The 19888-nt window shown below is 64.0% G+C and overlaps 2 protein-coding genes across 5 annotated transcripts; both read left to right on the top strand.

Moving 5' to 3' along the window:
* Positions 1 to 1257: 1257 nt before the first annotated feature.
* B9D2 (B9 domain containing 2) lies at positions 1258 to 6290 on the top strand. 4 transcript variants are annotated; one of them, XM_067556662.1, is made up of 4 exons: positions 1258 to 1361; positions 2360 to 2451; positions 2729 to 2854; positions 4872 to 6290. In XM_067556662.1, exons 2-4 carry the CDS (start codon positions 2364 to 2366, stop codon positions 5303 to 5305), a joined length of 648 nt encoding a protein of 215 aa, XP_067412763.1. In that variant the 5' UTR covers positions 1258 to 1361; positions 2360 to 2363; the 3' UTR covers positions 5306 to 6290. The 4 variants fall into 4 exon arrangements, with proteins under 4 accessions (XP_067412763.1, XP_067412767.1, XP_067412766.1 ...); XM_067556666.1 differs by having other exon boundaries at positions 3748 to 6290; XM_067556665.1 differs by lacking the exon at positions 1258 to 1361 and adding an exon at positions 1500 to 1606.
* A 1641-nt stretch (positions 6291 to 7931) lies between these two features.
* Positions 7932 to 17072, top strand: TGFB1 (transforming growth factor beta 1). The gene is made up of 7 exons (XM_067557289.1): positions 7932 to 8838; positions 13599 to 13774; positions 14110 to 14227; positions 14742 to 14825; positions 15259 to 15409; positions 15785 to 15938; positions 16362 to 17072. The coding sequence occupies exons 1-7, from the start codon at positions 8493 to 8495 to the stop codon at positions 16518 to 16520; spliced, it is 1188 nt and encodes a 395-aa protein (XP_067413390.1). The 5' UTR covers positions 7932 to 8492; the 3' UTR covers positions 16521 to 17072.
* Positions 17073 to 19888: the final 2816 nt, after the last annotated feature.

Genomic DNA, 19888 nt, shown 5'->3' with positions numbered 1-19888 from the left:
GAGTGGCAGGAAGGAGCAGTGGTTATAGCAAGGGGAGCCAGGACTCCTGGGTTCTCTCCCCAGCTCCACCGCTGATTTCCAGCGTGACCTTGGGCACGTGCCAGCTCTCTCTGTGCCTCAGTTTCCCTCTCCATGGGGGACGGTTCTCCCCCCCCCCCAGCGCCACAAAGCGCTTTCGGGCCCTCGGTGGGGCTGAAATGCAAGCCAACCAGGCCGCTGGAAGAGCTTTCCAACCCCTGCTGTTGCACCCCCTGCAGGGAGCCGGGGATGGCCACGCATCACCCTCTTATGGAGAATGCCTGGGCTGGGAAGAGTCACTGTCAGAGGAAATGGCCCTGGGGCTGCGGCCGTGGAGGGGGACGCGGTGCCCACAGCTGTGCAAAGCCCCTCGCTGGCTGGCTGGAGGAGGAATGTTAGGGGCTGCATTCAGCCAATTAGTTCTCACTGATCAGCGGTGGGTATAAGCCCCGCCTGCTTGTGGGGTGCTAACCAATCGCCACCCACCTGGGTTCAACAGGGCCTGCCCCCAGGGGTGTCTTATTCCAGAGGGCTGGTGGAACTCACTGCCATTAGATCTTGCTGGGGCCCAGAGCTCGGCAGGATCCAACTCACCTGCTTCCTGGGTTAGAGCCGTGCTGATTTAACAAAGCCAGAGCTTGGGGCGGGGGAATCACCAAACTCACCCCCTGCGCTGAATGTGCCCCCCCCCGGCTGGATTGGAACACCTCGAGTGACCCCCATCAGGGGGCTGCAGCAGCCATGAGGGGCGGGAGTGGGGGATCTCTGCTCTAGCAGCAGGTTGGCTGAGGGAGGGTCTAGCTCGACTGTAAGCTAGGGGCTGGCTGCCGGCCTGGCTGGGGGAGGGTCTCTGGCCTGGCTACACGGGCGGGCCAGGCTGGCTGAGCAGGACAGGGGGGCGGGGGGGTCGATCTTGGTCCACCTGGGCCTCTGCTCCCAAGGGGCCTAGCCCCGCCCCCAGGTTGTCAATCTCAGCTCTGTGCCCCGCCCCCAGGTTGTCAATTTTAGCCTATGCCCCGCCCAAGAGGGCTGCCTCAGGGCTCTGCCCCGCCCAATGGAGGCATTCCCTTCCTTTTAAGATCCATCCAACATGGCGTCGCCCTCGCGATGGTTCTTTTTTCCCGCCCCACTCAAGATGGCCACGACTCTCGCTCTCTTCCCGCCTTCCTGGGCGGGACTTCCAACCCAAACGCCGTCACGTGCCCCCGGCAGCCAATCAAGCGTCTGCGTTGGGCAGGGCCCTGGTTGCCGTGGCAGCGGGAGCCGGAAGAGGGCGGGAGCCGTGGCCGTCGGGCTCGGGAGCAGCAGGCGGCGGCTGGAGAGGCCGGAGAGGCCTTAGCGGGGTCTGTAGCACGCGGTGGGAACCGTGAGGGCGGATGGACAGCAGGACGGGGGGGGCCGCGCGCACACATTCACCGCGCATGCGCGGAAGGGGCCAGTAGGTGTCGCAGAGCGCATGTGCGAGGCGGACGGAGCTGGGATGGTGCGGCACCGTCTGCTGGAGCGTGCGCGTGGGAGAATGCGTGCACGTCCCCGTGCTACCCTGGCCTTTGCCATGCGCGCTCACGTGCACCTCATCTCCTCCCCGGTCAGCTGTGGGGCCCGGGGGCTGTGTCAGGGGGCACGGAGCGCGGCCAGGCGAGGGCCCGTGTGGGGCGGGGGTGCAGGATGCCCGGGCACACAGGAATAGAGGCGCAGCGATCACGTGCTGGGGGCGCGAGGCTGATGCCCAGGGGAGTGGGGAAGGGAACGCGTCCCCCAGCACTGCAGAGCAGCCCCCTCTGGGGTGGGACGTGGCAGCTGGTTGGCAGCGCACAGCAAGACTCAGCACCAGGCTGGGACAGGGAGTAGAGGGAATCTGACCTCCCCTGTGACCCACGGTGCAGTGGGGCCTGGGCACTGGGGTAGTCACCTCTAGCCCTGCCACTTCTGGTCATCCCAAGGGCTCTGCCCCTGGCGTTGGGGTCTCCTCTGAAAGATTGGCCCTGGCGCCCCTTAGCAGCATGGGTCTCAGGCCTGCGTTGACAGGGCCGTGGTAGCACCCAGAGGTTTTGGAAAAAGTGGTGGTGGTGGGGAATTTGCACTGCCCCAAAGGAGACAGCAGCGGAGCAGTGGGGAAATCAGTGCAGCTGTCCAGCAGCAGAAGAGTCAGCGCAATGCTGCTTTATGGGGAAGGACCAGTGGCCTCAGAGTTAGATCTGGGGCAGAGCGTCAGGACGCCTGGGTTCTGTCTCTTGTTGTGGAAGGCAAGTGGGAGCTAGTGGTTAGAGCAGGCTGGGCTGGGAGCCAGGACTCCTGGGTTCTATTTCTAACCCTCCCCTTTGTTCCCTCCCTGCTGTAGGATCATGGCCGAAGTACACATCATCGGGCAGATTGTGGGAGCCAGCGGCTTCCCCCACAGCAGCCTCTTCTGCAAGTGGGGAATCCACACAGGTCAGCCAGAGCCACGGGCAGGCATGGGGCCCAGCCCGATCACAGGGTACCTTGTGGAGGGGAAGGTCTGGGGCTAAAGGTCTAGAGAGTGGGTTAGAGAACTGGGGAGCTGGGAGCCAGGACTCCTGGATTCTGTCCCTGGCTCTGGGAGGGCAGTGGGGGCTGGTGGCTAGAGCTGGAGGGGGGGGGGCTCAGAGCCAGGACTCCTGGGTTCTCTCCCCAGCTCTGATGTGCTGACTTGGTGGAGCCCCCCACTGACTGTGTTCCTCCTTCCCAGGCGGTGCCTGGAAGCTGCTCTCTGGGCTGCGGGAGGGGCAGACGCAGGTGGATCACCCCCAGCTGGACGACGTAGCCTACTGGTCCCACCCCATCGATGTGCACTTCGCCACCAAGGGCCTGCAGGGTAAGCGCCTCCCGCCACTGGCTCCTGTCCATGCCAGGATGTTCTGACGGTCTTGGAACTGACCACGCCGAGACGAGGAGGCCAAGGGGGGGGCAAGGACAGTAACATCAGTACATGGGTGCCAATGGGCCCATCTAGCCTGGTATCCCGTCACCCTGGATCCAACCAACAGGGCCCCACCGCAGGAAGGCCACCCGGCTCACCTTAGAAAAGAGCTTTCCGTTCCTGCCCCCCCCCATGCTCTGGGTTGCCCCCTGGAGGCTGGGCGGGGCAGCGCCCCCGCAGTCCCCAACGCAGGTTCCAGCCTAGGTGTCGGGTCCCTCTCTCTCCGGAACTGATGCAGCTGAGGAGATCGGGGAAGGCCTTGGACTCCAGATAGGAACTAGAATGGAGGGGGCAGACTGCCCTGGCTGGGTGAGGGGGAGGGACGTGGCAGCCCTGGCTCAAAGGGGGCAGGGATGGGGAAAGGCAGCCCTGGCCGGGCATGATTTAGAGTCTCTCAGTGGAAGAAATTTGCCTCCGGTTGTGTGAGGCTCTGGAGGCTGTTCGTTGCCCGAGTGCCAGTCTCATCCGGGGATTTTCTTCCCCTCCCTTTGGCCCTGCCTGAGCTGCGGGGAAGATCCGATCGGGGAAGGGGGGACGGACACATTCACACGGCCCCCCTGCTTGGGAAAGCTCCTCCTGTCCTCGGCTGCAGAAGAGTCCCCACGGCGAATACATGCTGGTGGCTCTGATCCGGCCCCTGGCAGGGGACTGGCTGGCTCAGGGGGGTGGGGAACGGGCACAGGGCCTTTCCCCTCTCAGGGGCACTGGCACTGGTCCGGCCCCAGGGCAGGGGGCTTGCAGGCTGGGGGCTGGGTCAGGCATTGACAGGTCCCTTCTCTTACTGCCAGGCTGGCCCAAACTCCACGTGCAGGTCTGGCACCAGGACTCCTTCGGGCGCAGCGAGCTCTACGGGTACGGCTTCTGCCACGTGCCGTGCAGCCCGGGCTGGCACACGCTGGCCTGCGTCACATGGCAGCCCCTGGGCTCCTGGCAGGAGCGGCTCTCCCAGCTCTTTGTGGGTGGCGGGCCCCAGCTGCTCAACAGCGACCTGATCTACACGGGGGCTGACCGGTACCGCCTGCAGACCGTCGCCACCGGCACCGTGCACCTGGAGCTGGGCGTGCTGCTGCGCCACTTTGCCCACTACGGGGTGGAGTGCTAGGGAGTGGGTGAGCCCCTGCCCATGGGCCGGGCGCTCTGCGGACCCCCCATCACGGGCTGGGTGCTCTACAGATCCCCTGCTACAGGGTGGAGTGCTCAGGATGGGAAATGGGGCACAGGCCCTTTCCCCTCTGTGGGGCTGGTTCCAGTCTGTGTATGGTTCATTCAGGGGGCCAGGACTCCTGGGTTCTTTCCCCACTTCCACCGCTGACTCTGGTGACCTGGGGCTGGTCCCTGTGCCCCCTGCCTGCTGTCAAGTGGGGCAGCACTGCCCCCCAAGGGTTGGGCGGGCACCTGCAGCAAGCACTGTCCGTGCAGGGCTCAGAGCCGACGGGGGGGATCAGATCCCACAATCCCAGCCCCCTTCTGCCTCCTGCCCCCCAGAGAGCTGCCCCCGCCCATCTGCCCTGCCCCCCGGGTCTCTCCCCAGCCCGGCCATTGAACAAACTCCCTTTATATAAAAAGCCTTTTGTGCTGACAGCTTTTTCTGAGCATTTCTCTGCCTCCCCCCCTTTTCTGGTTGCCATGGTGACCCCTGCGGGAAAGGATCGTGGGGGTGCGGCTGCAGAAGGGGGGCTGTTGACTGGTGGGGGGGCCTCAGGTTCGTTCCTCTCCCAAGCTGCCGCTCTCCAGAAATGCCTTAGCCTGTGGAACTCATGGCCACAGGAGCCAAATGGGGCCGGTGCTCAGGGCCGGAGGATGGCCTGTGGGAGGGTGATCACGGCCCCTGCTCCGACCCCTGGCTCGGGGGGGCCAGTGGCCCCTTTGGCAGCTTCGGGGTGGCTCTCACTTACGCTCTGCTCCCTGCCAGGGCAAAGCTGGAGACGCATCCCCAGGGGTCAGTGGCTGGTGTTGTTCCTGTGTTGCCCCAGCAAGCGGCTCCCCCAGCCCCGGGTCAGCCACACGTGGGCCCCGGATCAAACCCTTCCCAAGCAGCTACCCGATGACCTTTGCTCCTGGAGGGGCCGCGGCCGTGGCGAGCAGGGTAGCCGCAGCATTAATGCCAGGATGGGCTCTGCGGGGACTGGAGCAGGCAGCCGTCAACTCCAGTTAACGTCCCCCCCATCCTCTGGCTCGCTGCAGGGCGACGGATGGGCCCCCCGCCCCCAGTCTGGCTGCTTGGCATGTTTCTCCCTTCTGAGCCTGAGTATGTTGTGTCTGAGAGATCACGAGGAGCTGGGGCTGCGGGTCAGGAGTGAGGAGCCCCGGCAGAGCTGGGGGTGGGGGGAGCCCAGGGGAGGGTAGCGGGGGGGGGGGAACATGATTAGAATGCAGGAGTCCTGACTCCCATCCCCCCCAACCCCTAGACCCCTCTCGCCTCCCAGAGCTGGGGACAGAACCCAGGAGTCCTGGCTCCCAGCCCCCCGTTCCTAGTCCCGGGTTCCGTGGCCAGTTGGAACCAACGTCTGATGCTGGCTTGGCCCCAGGCCGATGCCCACCTGCAGGCCTCTTCCAGCCTCAGCCCACTGAGCCTGACGGTCCCCCCCGGCTCCTGCCTCCGCTTGGCCTAATCGGGGGTGAAATTCCAGGAAGGGCTGGCGAGAGCTGAGCCGGAAGCCTCCGTGCCAGCACCAGCTCGTCGTGGCAGATCCAGCCTTCGCCCCTGCCCTGGCCCTGGGCCCACACAGGGGCTGGGCTGCCAGGATGCCCGCTGGGTTCATTAACTCTCCTGCTCGCGTGGGGGCGCTGGCTCCACGGGGAAGCCCGTTAGTGGGACAGCGTCACGGGGGAGGGCTGCACTCACCCTCCAAATGGGACACAACTCATCCGCAGCGGGGAGGAGTCTGGACTCCTGGGTTCTCTTGGGGGGGCTAGGGGTTAGAGCAGGGGGCTGGGAGTCAGGACTCCTGGGTTCTCTCCCCAGCTCTGGGAGGGGAACATGCCAGTGTTTAGAAGCAGGGGCTGATAATTTGGTCTGCTTTTGCCATCCGCCTCCCCGCCCTCCCCCCTTGAGCCTGGCAGAGCCACGCCGGTGCCCAGCTGGGGGGCCTCCGCTGAGGCTGTGGTGCTCGTTCCACATCCCACCTGGCTGTCCCTGCCGTCCCAAGGCGCTTCGTGGGCAGTGTCTCATTCATTGCCCTCTCCTCCCGCTGTTGGGAGATGGGTTAAGGGGAAACTGAGGCACCAAGCGGGGGCGCTGTGAATTGGAGCCGGGGTTAGAACCTGGGGGCCCGGTCGACCCGGCTTGCGCCGTCTCAGCTGAGCTCAGAGCAGCTGCAGTTCAGGCGCTCACCAGCAGATGGCACCCCAGCAGCAGTTTTGGGGTGTCCACATTTGCCTAGTGGGAATTACGTGCTGGACAGCGAGGGGGCTTTGGGGTGGCCTGGAACCCCCAGCCCAGGAATGTGGAGTCTGGGGGGAGCCCTATGGAGCTGGAAAATGCTTCAGGACATGGCTGTACCCCAGGAGGCCAGATCCATTGCTGCATGGGTTTGCTAGGCCAATGTACACAGCTGGGGACCAGGACTCCTGAGTTCTGGCCCTGGCTCTGGGGGGCAGATCTAGTGGTTAGAGCTTGGCGGGGCTGGGAGCCAGGACCCCTGGGTTCTATCGCTGGTGGGGTCTAGTGTTTCGAGCAGGAGGGGATTGGAGCTTCCGCAGCTCGGGTCCAGTCAACGCCCGATACCACTGAGGAGCCAGGGAGCTGGGTGCTTGGGTTCCGGGGCCTTTGGGTCCTTTGAACCACCCTGGGCAGCACCCCTCTGTCCTGTCGCAGTGCCCCTAACCAGAGCTGGACCCAGAGCAGATTTCCCTGGGATCGGGGCTGCCCCCGGAGGCCCTGTATGCTCTCCCGATGAACCCACTCTTGATGCCCCGTCTGCGGGGCTGTGGGGGTAAAAATGAAGTGGGTGAACTCAGCTTCCTGGGGTTCCAGGCGGGGTGGTGCCGGGGGGGGGGGGGAGAGCGGGCTAAGCATCTGTGGAGATGCCCTAATGGGGACACAGGCTGCTCCACGGCTTCTCTGAGTGGTGGGTGAAGGGGGCAGGGCCGAGGGGCTCAGTGCGGGGAGCTGAGTGAACGCCTGAGGCCCCAAGGGAGATGTGGGTCACTTCTGTTTGCCCGATTCCGCCTTGGCCGTGCCACGCCTGTCCCCTGGCGCCCACCCCAAATGTTCAAACACCCTGAGAAATGGGGCGACTGTGTGAAAACGATGGATTCGGGGGGCGTTCTATTTGCCGCCCGCTTTCCAAACCTTTTGGGCGCCCTGGGGACAAAGCTCGGCGCTTGATTCACAGCCACCAGGGCTAGAAACTTACTGTTTCCTGAAGCCAGAAGGCTGAAATCAGCATGTCTCCCCAGGACTCCGGGAGCTGGAGCTTGAAGGGAAACAATAATCATCATGAGACTCGTGACAAAACTGTGAGAGCTGGCAACGTTGCCTGTCGAGGGGGCAGTCCCATCGGACAATCCCAGGCATGGACAAGCAAAAGGGGCTGGTGATTGATCTGATGATGACCCCCCTCCCGAGGAGGGGACTGAGCCAGGACCCCCTGGCTTTCCCCCAAGACAAGAGGCATGAATCCACATGAGAGGAAGGGGAGGAGGTGGGATTGGAGGGTGGGTGGAAAGTAAAAAAGGGATGGAGAAAAGGAAAGATGGGAAAAAGAGAAGGGGCGGTAATAGAAAGTAGAAGTGAGCAAGGGAGGGGAGGCGAAGAAATGGAGTGAGAGAAAAAGGGGGGAAGAGAGACAGAGACAGAAGAGATGCGTGGAGAGAAAGTTAAAACCAGAAAAGGAAGAAGGAGTTGAAAGTCAGAGCGAGCGGAGAGGAAGGAAGGGGCAGCGTGGAAGAGCGGGGCAGGGGGCCAGGGAGAGAAAGAGGGATAGAGAAAAGTCGAGGGGAGGGAGGGAGGAGAAAACGGAAGAGAGGGAAGGCGCTGGGGAGCGGAGCAGCCCCGGGGGCTCCGTCGAATTGGCCGTGCCGCGCCAGACGCTGGAGTGATATACGCAGCCGAGCTCCGGGCTCGCCCCCCCCGCACTCATTTCCTGGGTGGGGCTGGGCAGAGCAAAAGCCTTTAAAAGCCTCCAGCCCCAGCTCACTGGAGCCAGCAGGTCCCAGCAAGCGCCAGGGAGCGAGGAGCCGGGCTGGGAGCGGGTGGGATCCGTCCGGCTGGCCTGACCCCGGGGTCCCTGGCCGTACTCCCGTCCAGCCCGACGTGTCTATGAACCCTCTGGGCCGGATGCCAGGCAGGCCCGGCTGAGCCTCTGCGCGACTCCATCCCCCCAGGCCGGCTGGGCACGAGGAGGGGGGCACGAACCGGGACGTTGTGTGGCCCATGGACCTGGCCGGCAGCTGGCGACGTTGCTGGGGTTCCCTCCAGCTGCCGCGGGCCAGCATCCTCGGGGGCAGGCGCTAGATCGACCCTGCCGCGCGCCCACGCACGCAGAGGAAGCCACTCGTCTATCGCCAGCCCCCCGCCGTGGGGGAGGCCATGGGGCCGCTCTTCCTCTTCCTCCTGGGCCTGGCGCGGCTGTGGGCAAGCCAGGCCCTGTCCACCTGCAAGACCATCGACATGGAGCTGGTGAAGAGGAAGCGCATTGAGGCCATCCGGGGGCAGATCCTCAGCAAGCTGCGCCTTGCCAGCCCGCCCCAGGTGGAGGGGGGGGACGCAGCGCTGTTCCGCCTGCCCGAGGAGGTGATGTCGCTCTACAACAGCACCCGCGACATGGTGCAGGACATGGCCCGCCAGCAGGAGGCGGCGCAGCAGTTCCAGAGCCCCCCGGACGAGTACTACGCCAAGGAGGTGCACAAGTTCTCCATGCTGCCCGTGAAAGACGGTGAGAGACCCGGGGTGGGGATCTCGGGTGGGTGCGTGGGCTGGGGCAGAGGGGACTAGTGCTTAGAGATGGGGAGCTGGGAGCCAGGACGCCTGGGATCTGTCCCCAGCTCTGGGAGGGCAGAGGGGTCTAGTGGTTAGAGATGGGGGGCCTGGGAGCCAGGACTCCTGGGATCTGTTTCCAGTTCTGCCACTGACTCTCTGCCTGACTCAAGGCAAGTGCCTTGGTTTCACGGGGCCAAGATGACACCTGGTGTAAGTCTGTCGGTGCCGAAGGGGCATTGTGGGGAGAACAGTAAAGGCTCCTGGGGCAGGCGAAGCATCAACCCAGGGCTCTGAGATCTGCTAGATGTGGGCACTTGGTCCTTACCGGGCAGTTAGCAGCACAGGAAAGTGCCCGTCTGGATCAGAGCAGGAGCCCATCTACCCCAGTATCCCGTCTCCCCAGTGCCCAGTACCGGTTACTTTAGAGGAAGGTGCCAGGAAGATAACGATGGTATAACCTGTCACCAGGGGAAGTCCCTTCCTGACCCTGCTGCTTAGAGGTCAGCCGATACCCTGAAGCTTAAGTGTCTATAGCCACGTTGGTTCTTGTTTAACCCTTGGCATTCCATAAATGTCTAGCCTTGTCTGAATCCTGCTGAGCCTTTGGCCTCCCTGGGGTCCAGTGGCAGCGAGTTTCACAGGCTAATGCTGTGGGGTGGGTAAACAATGTCCTTGTAATCCATGGTGAATGTTTCCATCCTTTCAGTTTTGTAGAATTACTCCATTATGTGCGTGGTGAGAACGCTTCGAGCCCCTGACCGAGATCAGGGACCCCATTGTGCCAGGCGCTGCACAGACCCCAGCCAAGATCAGGGCCCTGCGGCCTGATTCTCAGTCACACTCGGGCCCCTTTTGGGTGGGATCAACCCCTTGAGAATCTCCTCCACACAGGGGCCTCCCAAGATTGTCTGGAGCTTATATAAGGGCCCTGCTTCCAGCATAGGGGGCAGATCGGGGACGTGGCTGGAGCGCACTGAGTGGTGGCCATTCCCTGCCCCCCAGGACCCATCGGTGGCAGTGTGAATTAGAGCAGCCCAGAGGCTGCTGTAGCTGACGCCACGAGGCTGGGCAGGTCCCACAATGCAGAGTGCAAAGAGTTAAAATCACTGTAACCCCCTTTCCCCTGCAGAGCTGGAGGGAGCTGAGTCTCGAAGGCAGGTTCACCCACTGGGCCTGGCCTTTTCAGTAGTTCCCTCCCCCAAAGCAGGATTTGCCGGTGGAACTCCCTGCCACTAGGTCTCCTTGGGAGCCTGGGGCTGGGAGCTGAGCCTGGCTGGACTTGCCTGCAGAGAAGGAGGCTATCCAGAGAGGGTTAGAGCAGAGCGGAGAAGCTGGGCAGGCCTCGACGCCCCTATGCTGCCCCCTAACCACTGGTGGGCAGGTTATCTCATCAGTGTCCAGTGTGCGGAGTCCCTTGCGCCTTCCCCTGAGGGAGCTGCAGCAGCCGAGATACCGAGCTAGATGGGCCCCTGCTCCGATCCAGCCCGGCTGTTGCTACCTCCCGAATTATTTTATTGCGCAAGTCACAAGGTCTGGAGACTTGGATGCCTCCAAATCGGCACATCCCAGCTGCCTTCTCTCTCGAGCCCGAGCCCGGCTGCCGCCCCGACCCAAATTCCCTCCCTGTTCTCATTTCCGCCCCCGGGGAGCTCTTTGCGGAGAGTAATAATGTGTGATGAAGCTGTCTCAGGTCGTGGTGAAATGTCCCAGCCCTTCCTTGCCCTGGGGCCGTGTCTCAGCGCAGAGCTTCCAGCTGTAATTACTGCCTGGGCCTGCCGGCTCAGCTGCTGTCTGCACGGGATGGGTTACGGCCCGTGAGGGGCTCTGCCTCGGGAGGGGTGGGTGTCCACAGGAGCACAGGGAATTCCCCCCTCCCCAGATCTGGCTCAGCACATCGGGCCCTCGCAGGTGCTGTCTGCCTTTCGACAGCAGGGATGTGTTTGCCAAGTCGGAGCCAGAGGCCAGTGTCTGGGCTCCCCTGGCAGCGCCTAGAGATACTGTGATATCACTGTAGTGCCTACAAACCTCATCCCTGACCAAGGCTCCATCGTGCCGGGCGCTGCGCAGACCTTGGCCGAGATCAGGGGCCCGTTGTGCCAGGGGCTGCGCAGACCCCGGCCGAGATCAGGGGCCCGGCATGCCAGGGGCTGCGCAGACCTTGGCCAAGATCAGGGGCCCGGCGTGCCAGGTGCTGTACAGACCCCGGCTGAGATCAGGGGCCCGGCGTGCCAGGTGCTGCACAGACCCTGTGCCCAGGAGCTCTCAGCTTGACCTGTCAAGTGGGGCTCATTCTCCCCGTTAGAGGGCTGAGGCCCAGGGCAGGGCAGGGCAGGGACCTATTTCTCGTCGTACGGTCTGTGGCTGAGCTGGGAGCACTCTGCAGATCCTCTGCGGTCCAGCGCTGCTTGGTAACCATGAGGCTGCACTGCCCATGGCCCCCTCGCCCTTATCTGCCGGGCACAGCGTGTGCCGCAAGCTGCTGCCTGGCCTGTGTGTGCTGCAGGGCGCCGAGCAGGGCCACAGTGGTCGAGGGGCTGTGGGGGGCTTGGCACATCCAGGGCTGAAACTGCCAACAACCACAACTTCACTGTCGCCAGGACCCTGCGTGTGTGGGGCTGAGCCGAGGGCACGGCCAGGGGTCCAGGAGCCAGGACTCCTGGGTTCTGCCTCTGACTGGGCTGGGGCTCAGCACAGAGTCCTGGAGTGGCAGAGGATTGCTTGGGGTCAGGGGCCCTGGGAGTGAAGTACAGGGGTTAGAGGCGGGCAGCTGGGCGCCAGGACTCCTGGGTCCTATCCCCAGCTCCGCCACTGATTTGCTGAGGGAGCTAGAGCAGATCACGTCCCCCGGTGCGTGCCTCAGTTTCCCATCAGTGACTGTGAAATTAGGGCTCAAATACCGACCCTGGGTTTCCAGATGGCTGAAGTGGTTGGGAATGTGTGGGGCAGAGGCAAGTTGTTCCTGGAGGGCCCTGGGGCCCGTGGCCAGTTCTGCTGTGGGAAAGACAGGGATCAGACCCCAAATCCCCTGCCCCACAGGCGAGGTGAGTTAAACACCTCCCAGCCAGGCCCACTGCTGCCAGCCCCCCTGGCATCTGTCTGGGGCACTGCCCCTGGACCTCCAGCACAGCTGGGGAGAGTGAGGATTGGGGGGGCACTCACCCAGCCAGCCAGTCTGCAGCAGGGTTGGGGATAGAACCCAAGTGTCCTGGCTCCCACCTCCCCTGCTCTAGCCACTAGACCCCACTCCCCTCCCAGAGCTGGGATAGAACCCAGGAGTCCTGGCTTCCGCCCCAAAGCCGCCAAGGCTGCAGCTAACAGCCTGGCCCATGGCTGGTGCGTGCAGGGCGAGGTGGCTGGCCAGGCCTTCCCGTGTGACACCCTCCCCCCCACTTCTCCGTGCCCCAGCCCGGCCCCCTTGCCCAATGTGCCCGCCCCCAGGGCCAAGTCATTCCAGCTCCAAGCGACGGGTCCACAAAGCGTCTTTAGTGCGAGCGGCCGGGGCCCAGTTACTCAGCAAACCACAGAGCACAACACATCCGGCCAGAGCCATGTGTGTGTCTGAGCTGGGGCGGGGGCTGGGAGATAGGACACCTGGGTTCTATCCCGGGCTCTGGGAGGGGAGTGGGGTCTAATGGTTGGAGCAGGGCGGGGCCTGGGAGCCAGGACTCCTGGGTTCTATTCCTGGGTCTGGGAGGGGAGTGGGCTCCAGTGGTTAGAGCAATGACAGGCACCGCACAGACAAGCTGCCGGCGGGTTCAGGGACAGGCGGCAGCTTGCACCCCGTGGGGCAACTGGGCCCAGGGACTCGCCCATGGACAGTAGAGGCAGAGCAGGGAATTAACCACAGCTCTCCTGAGTCCCGGCCCAGCGCTGCCAGCACCAGGCTGTGCCCCCCGCGCCAGCCCCTCGGCACCATCCCCAGCTGGAGGGAACATGTCAAATGTCTGCAGAACTAACCCCCCCCCCGCCCGCAGCTTCCTCCTTTCCTCCCTCTTCTCCTGGCTTCTCTCCTCCTCGCTCATTCTTCCAGCCCGTCTTTCCTTTGCTTGCATCCCCTCCTCTCCGGCCAGGCTTCCGCGCTGGCTGCCTCATTCATTTCTTCCGTCGCGTCTGTCCTTCCTTGGCTGGTTTGTGCCTGTCTCCCGCTCGCTCTTTCTTGTCCTGGCTCAGTCCTTCCTGCTTTCGCTTTCTGTGTTCGTTTCTTTCCTTTTTCCCTCTCCATCCAGCCATCTGTCTGTCCATCCGTCCCCTGACTGTTGGATATTCCCCAGGCCTTTCTCAGCAACCCCATTAAATCCTTATTTTATCCCCAGCCCTGGCCCAGGGTGCAGGGGCTGAGTGCAGTTTGTTTGAGGTTTTGGCCCAGCCAGACCTGGTGGGGGGATGGGACGGCGTCAAAAGCCCTTTTGATCCAAAGGGAAAATGGCTTAAAATAGCCTCTTCCTGCCGTGTGTGTGTGGGGGGGGGCAGAGCGTGGCCTAGGTGGGATGTGGCATGGGGAGGCATATGGGGGATGGGGGGACATGAGGCCAAGAGGCGAGGGGAATGTGCGGGGGGGAGGCAGGGAGCAGGCACAAGGCTGGTGGGAGGGGAATGTGGTGTGGGAGTGAGGGACACCGGCAGAGCTGGGGGGGGAATCCATGGTGGGCTAGCAGGGGGCTGCGGGTTGGGAGTGAGGGGCACCGCGCTGCATGCTCACGCCCTGTCTCCCTGCAGCCAGCTACAAGGCGTGGGAAAGGACCAGCCAGTACACCTTCTTCCTGTTCAATGCCTCGCAGGTGCGGGCGCAGATCAGCAGCGAGGCCCTGCTGCACCGCGCCGAGCTGCGCATGCTGTCCCAGAAGCCCTCACCCGACAAGTGGGGCACTGTGCAGCAGGTGAACCTGTACCAGGTGCGCTGAGTCCGGGGGAAGGGGCGGGGTAGGGCTGGAGCAGGGAAGGCGGGGCTAGAGGAGATACGCGGGGGTCGTGGGTGGAGCCTAGTGGAGAAGGGCGGGCTAGAGCAGTTGGGGGTGGAGCAAAGTGAATTGTGGGCGGGGCACAGAACGGGGTGGGGCCAGAGCAGGTGGGAAGAGCATAATGGATTGTGGGTGGTGCACAGGGGCTGGTTGGGGTGGGCAGGGTCTGTGGGGCAGGCTGGGAGCTGGATGGGGCCTGTGGGGCAGGCTGGGGCTGGGCGTCTCTCCCCCCCACCCCAGCGTGCTGGCTCACGCCTGTCTCCCCACAGTGCTATGGGAACAAGTCCCGGCACTACCTGGCCAGTCGCTCGGTGCGGCTGGGGGCCGAGGAGGAGTGGCTGGCCTTCGACGTCACCAACGTGATCCGCCAGTGGCTGAGCGGCCAAGGTGAGGGCGGCCCCCTCCAGGACACACTGCGCCCCCTGCTGCCCCTGGGACCCCAGGGTGTGTGATTGACCTGGGCACCCAGCTCTCCCCAGACCCAGCGCAGCGTCCCATCCTTCCCGGTCCCCTCCAGCCCCCCATCCCTGCGCTGGGCGTTACTCTCCGGGCTGCTCTAATGCGAGCTGCGCCCCCTATGGGCTCTGGGCTGAAGAGAATAGCCACAGCGCAGTGGGGTCTAGTGGTTAGAGCAGGGGGTGCTGGGAGCCAGGACTCCTGGGTTCTCTCCCAGCTTGGGGAGGGGGTCTAGTGGTTAGAGCAGCGGGGGCTGGGAGCCAGGACTCCTGGGTTCTCTCCCTGGCTCGGGGGCTTGCCCGGTTTGTGAATGGAGGGGAGGTGTTGGCAGGGATGGCTGTGCCTGACATTCCCCCCCCCCCGCCGCTGCAGGGGCTCTTGTCGCGCGTGGGGCAGGCACCCCCTGCCCCCCAGCACATTCTCATGGCCCGTTCACCTCTTTCAGCGCCTGTGGAGGTCTTTAAACTGAGCGTTGACTGTTCCTGTGAGCCCAACAGCCCCCCGGAAGAGCTGAAAGTGATCATACACGGTAGGAAGCCTGGGTTCTGTCCTGGAGCTGGGAAAGGAGTGGGGTCTAGTGGTTAGAGCAGAAGGGGGCTGGGATCCAGGCGCCTCAGCATGTACCTCGGTTTCCCCTGCTTGCAGTGGGTCATGCAGTGGAAACACTGAGACATCCCCTCCCCTGCCCCCGTGGCCCTCGGTCCCTGGGTGTCATCCAGCGGCCCTGAGCTGCCAGGCTCCTGGGCTGGGCCCATGGGGGCCTCCTCCCACCCTGAATAGCCTCTCCTGAGGTGTGCCCAGAGGATGGGTCCCTACCCCCTTCCAGCAAGCCCCCCCGCCCTGCTGGGCCCCCCCTCACGGGGGAGAGCGGAGCTCAGGCTCCGTGGGGCTGAGGCTGGGCAGGAGGTTTCGGGGACCCCCCGTCCGATGCGCCCCGCTAACGGGAGCTCCGTCCCTTCAAGGCTTCGAGAAGAAGCGGGGGGACTTGGAGACTGTGTCCGCCACGGCCCAGAAGCTGCCCTACATACTGGTGATGTCCACGCCCCAGGAGCATGCCAATCACCTGCAGAGCTCGCGCCACCGCCGCGCGCTGGACACCAACGACTGCTTCAGGTGAGCGCGGGCCCCACACGTGGGGGGCTGCCTGGGGGCATCGCGGAGGGTGGGGGACCCGATCTGGGACATCACGGGCAAACACAGGTCTGAGGAGACAGCGGGGAGATTCCCTCACATGAGGAGAGGGAGGGGCTGCCCTTCTGGGGGTGACACATAGCTACATCCCGTCCCGGTGCACGGAGCTAAGCCCTGGTATCCCTGTACCCCAGAACCCTCCAGTCCTGCTGCCAGCCCTGGACAGCCCCAGTGTCTGTCAGCTGGGAGGGGAGCGGGGTCTAGTGGTTAGAGTGGGGGGGGGTCTCTCCCGGCTCTGGCCGCCTCCCCTCTGTTGGTTGTGTGGTATCAATGCCCCAATTGGTCCCCTCCCTGCAGGATGGAGGAGAAGAATTGCTGCGTGCGGCCGCTCTACATCGACTTCCGCAAGGACCTGCAGTGGAAATGGATCCACGAGCCCAAGGGCTACATGGCCAACTTCTGCATGGGCCCCTGCCCCTACATCTGGAGCTCCGACACCCAGTACAGCAAGGTGGGGCGCCGGGGGCAGGGCTGGGAGCCGGGACACCTGGGTTCTGTCCCAGCTCGGGGAGGGGGGTCCCATGGTTAGGTCAGGGAGCCAGGATTCCTGGGTTGGTTCTCGGAGAAGTCCGGTTTGGAGCTGGACTCGAATGTGAGTTGCCCTCCCTGTGGGCGCTGGGGGGGGGGCTCTGGGACCAGTTGGGCCCTCCCTGCTCACCCCAAGCTGCTGCTGTCACCAGCCTGTCGCTGTCCCGTCCCCCCAGCCTGGTGTGGGATTGGCCTCCCCAGGTGCCCTGGCACCCTCAACCCCCTCCCAGGCAGGCTCGGCACCCTGGGGAGACTGAAGGGAACAGCCCCCGTCTCCCACTCCCCACCCCCGGGGCCAGCCAGTCCCCCGACAAATACCGAACTAGCCTTGGCTGATTTTCCGTAGGTCCTAGCGTTATACAACCAACACAACCCTGGAGCCTCGGCTGCACCGTGCTGCGTCCCCCAGGCCCTGGAGCCCCTGCCCATCGTCTACTACGTGGGGCGCAAACCCAAGGTGGAGCAGCTGTCCAACATGATCGTCAGCTCCTGCAAATGTAGCTGATCGCCCGGGCACTTGGGTAGCTGGACTCCGGTGGGGCGGGGCTGAGAAGAAGAAAACTCAATCCTCCCCTCTCCCGAAGAATGGGGGGGGGGGAAAACGTGGGGGCTGAGAAGAAGAAAACTCAATCCTCCCCTCTCCCGAAGAACGGAGGGGGGGGGGATCGTGGGGGCTTTTAAAATAGGGTTTTGTGGACTCATTTGAATTTCTATTAATTGTTTGTTTGGGGGTTGTTGTTTTTTTTGTAAATTTCCTCGGTGTTTTGGGGTGAAAATCTTGAATTATTTGTAATTTAAAAAAAAAGGGAGAGCGAGAGAATGATTTAAAGAGGTTTCGTTTTATGGTTGGTTTGACCGGAAATCCTTGAGTTGGGGGGGTTCACTTAAAAATGAGAGAAAAGGACGACAACTCCACCGCTGGAACCCACCAATATCCCAGCCAATGAACGGGTTGCGCCGTCGCTTTAATGTATAACTTATGGGCGGGGCCAGGGGATGTCACCATGGCACCTGTGGCATGGTGGCAGCCCAAGTCGAAGGCCATTGGAGGACACGGGGAGAGGTGGATGCCGACACATTGCGCACGTGGACCGAGCACCATGGGAACTAGTGTGACCGGGAGTGTGACTCCACCCCTTCGTGCAACGTGGCTCGGCCCACAGGATGTTTGACTCCACCTCCTCGTTAGCAGGGCCTGCCTTCTGTTCTATTCTTGACTAGTCATTGGCTTGGCAGCCACAGGGGGCGGGCCCTGCAGGCAGTGTGACTCCACCCACACAATGTGACCCCTCCCACCCACCATGTGGCTCCCCCTCCAGACCCCAAACCCTACCTCCTCGTCAGGGGAGCCCACCTGCCACTCTATCACAGTGGCTGGGCAGCACATGCAGACCACATAGCTCTGCCCCTGGATGTGACTCCGCCTCCAGACATCTGGCCCCGCCTACTCACCAGGGCTTCCCACCACCTGCTCCGGGCGCCTGTGGGACTGGGCAGAGGGGAAAGGACGGGGAGAGAGAGGTTGGCATGTGGGGGAATGGGCTGGGTTTGCTCCCTGCCTCTGTGGCTGACAGTCAGCTCGATTTGGGGCTGTCACGGCTCCACCCCAGACACCCCTGGACACAGGTTTCTAGTCCGACCCCTCCGGAGGGAGCTCAGACCCCCTGGACTCCTGCCAGACAGAGCACAAGCTCCCCACTCCCCGCTGCTCTAACCACCAGGCATCACTCCCCACCGTAGCCAGGGATAGAACCCAGAAGTCCTGGCCCCCTGCCCTGGTGTGTGTGTGTGTGGGGGGGTGTTTGGAGCTGGCTGTCCCCCACTCTGGCATCACTGCAGGATCCCTCGCAACTGCTTCCCCCCAGCCTCGGGTGCACCCCAGCCCAGGGCGAGGCTGTGACAGCAGGGCCAGCTTGGGGTCTGTGCCCAGGCTGCCCTGTGAGCCAAGCCAGGCTCTGGTTACCGCCCCCCCCCCCAAATCTGGGTGTCACCCGCCAGCCCCAGGGCAGGGGGCAGCGCCTGTGGCTGAATCCCACCATCCCAGCCCTGCGGTGGGCATGTGGGGGCCTGTTCACTCCTCATCCCTCTGCCCGTCAGAGCTGGGTTCTGCCCAGCCTGGCTTTACCCCCTGCCCCTGTGGGGCTCTGCTCAGGGCTGCTGAGCCCCACCCCAGAGATGGCTGCATGTGAGCACCTGGGTGAGGGTGCCCTGCCTGACCGTCCCTGGAGGCGACTCAGGGGCCGTCCCCATACAGCGGGTGGGGGATGGTGGGGTGTCCCGGGGGGCTGATGCAGCTGAGTGCGTCATGGCCCCAAGTACGGCAGGAGCTGGGGCAGCCTGGGCTGAGCTGATGCCCCCGGGCGTGAGCCTAACACGACAGGGTAAATAGCTACCACTTCACCAGCACATTGTCACGTTCCGGCCTGGCCCGTGGCCACGACGCAGCGACTCGGGATCAGCTCATCCCCTCGCAATTTCCTGTTAACCTTAGTGCACTTGTCCGGCGCTGTGATGCAGCCACCTCTGGGGTGAGGCGTGGGGACTGTTTATACAGGGACCCCCCTCACAGCTTTCCAGACACACAGGGATTGGCTCAGGGCTGCTCTTGAATCTTGGCTCAGCCACGCGCCCCCTCTCCCCTCGACTCCTACCAGCCAGGGGCTAAGACTAGCACTGGGACCAGCATGTTGGGACACCAGCAGAGCTGGGTGCGGCGGGAGATGGTCCCAGAGCTGGGCTAGCAGGGGGCTGCGGGGCGGGACTGAGGAGCACCAGTAGCGCTGTGCGATGGGTATTTAGTTGCCCAACCCCTGCCCCGGCTGCACCCAGCACTCTGGGCCCTTCCAGTCCATGACGCCCCGGGGGCCGCGGCCACCCACCCTGCCGGAGAGACACCCCCCCCCACTTCCTCGGGCCCGTGCTAGGTGTCAGATCCAGGGTCAGCTGGGGCCCGTCCCAGGAGGCTGCTGGGACTCGCCGGGGAGGCGGTGCGGAGAGGGAGAGATCCAGGGTGGGGGAACGCCTGGCACCATCCCGCTGGGATGGGAGCTGCCAGCGCCTGTGTCAGCCGCACTGTCTGCTGCGGAGCCACCCCACGCGCCCCCCCTCCCCCAGCCAGCCTCTGGCCCCGTACGTCCCCCCACTAGCCATTCCTGTATGTCCCCCACTAGCCCGGATGGCTGGCTGGACGGACAGACAGCCAGCTAGATGGCTGAGGAGGTGTCTGGTGACTAGACAGCGTGGATGCCAGCGGCCGGGGGTCCGGGCCAGCTCTGGACGGGGGCTCCAGGGCCTGCATCTCGCTGAGCTCCACGCACCGGCTCATTTCGCGGATCGCACGGGCTGGTCCAGAACCACACGAAGGCTCGAGTCGCCAGCAGGTCGGAGCCAGAGCTCGGCCCAGCCCCGTGCGCCCGCCCCACGGAGCCGGGCAGCTGGGGGGGGTCCTGACCTTAGTGGGGTGAGGAGAGTGTGTCAAGCCATAGCCCTGCCCCCCGCCCCTCCCCCACTCTGCTGGTACCCCTCACTCCTGACCGGCAGCCCCCTACTACTCCCCCCCCCCCCAGTTCTGCCAGTATCCCCCACCCCGCAGCCCTGGCTGGCAGCAGGGGCGAGTTGTCCATGTGCTAAAAAGGTCACATGAAGTTTCCCTTTCTTGGTCTGTGGGGGGGGGGGGGGGGGGGGGAAGTGAAAGAGACGTGCTCAGTGGCTCAGCATTTCGGATGGGGGGAGGGGATTCACACTAGCTGGAGCTGCCCCCAGCCCCCACAGGGACCATTGCATTGGGGAGGGGGCTGGCTCATTAAGTCCCCTCCCCCCCAGTCAGCGGGTGCAGTCAGGAGGCCAGCGGGGGGGGGGGGGAGCAGGGAGGTC

Source organism: Emydura macquarii, unplaced genomic scaffold, assembly GCF_026122565.2.
Source record: "Emydura macquarii macquarii isolate MOO-44397 ecotype Brisbane River unplaced genomic scaffold, CSIRO-AGI_Emac_v2 contig_1790, whole genome shotgun sequence".
Classification (NCBI taxonomy): domain Eukaryota; kingdom Metazoa; phylum Chordata; order Testudines; family Chelidae; genus Emydura; species Emydura macquarii.
This window is presented reverse-complemented; position numbering and strand designations above follow the sequence as displayed.

Bases quoted from the DNA above. Each gene is read 5' to 3' on its own strand.
- B9D2 (XM_067556662.1), top strand. From the start codon at position 2,364: ATGGCCGAAGTACACATCATCGGGCAGATTGTGGGAGCCAGCGGCTTC. The intron at 2,452-2,728 runs GTCAGCCAGAGC...CCTCCTTCCCAG, and splicing joins CAAGTGGGGAATCCACACAG to GCGGTGCCTGGAAGCTGCTC. The intron at 2,855-4,871 runs GTAAGCGCCTCC...GCTCCCTGCCAG, and splicing joins CGCCACCAAGGGCCTGCAGG to GGCAAAGCTGGAGACGCATC.
- TGFB1 (XM_067557289.1), top strand. From the start codon at position 8,493: ATGGGGCCGCTCTTCCTCTTCCTCCTGGGCCTGGCGCGGCTGTGGGCA. The intron at 8,839-13,598 runs GTGAGAGACCCG...GTCTCCCTGCAG, and splicing joins CATGCTGCCCGTGAAAGACG to CCAGCTACAAGGCGTGGGAA. The intron at 15,939-16,361 runs GTGGGGCGCCGG...GATTTTCCGTAG, and splicing joins CCGACACCCAGTACAGCAAG to GTCCTAGCGTTATACAACCA.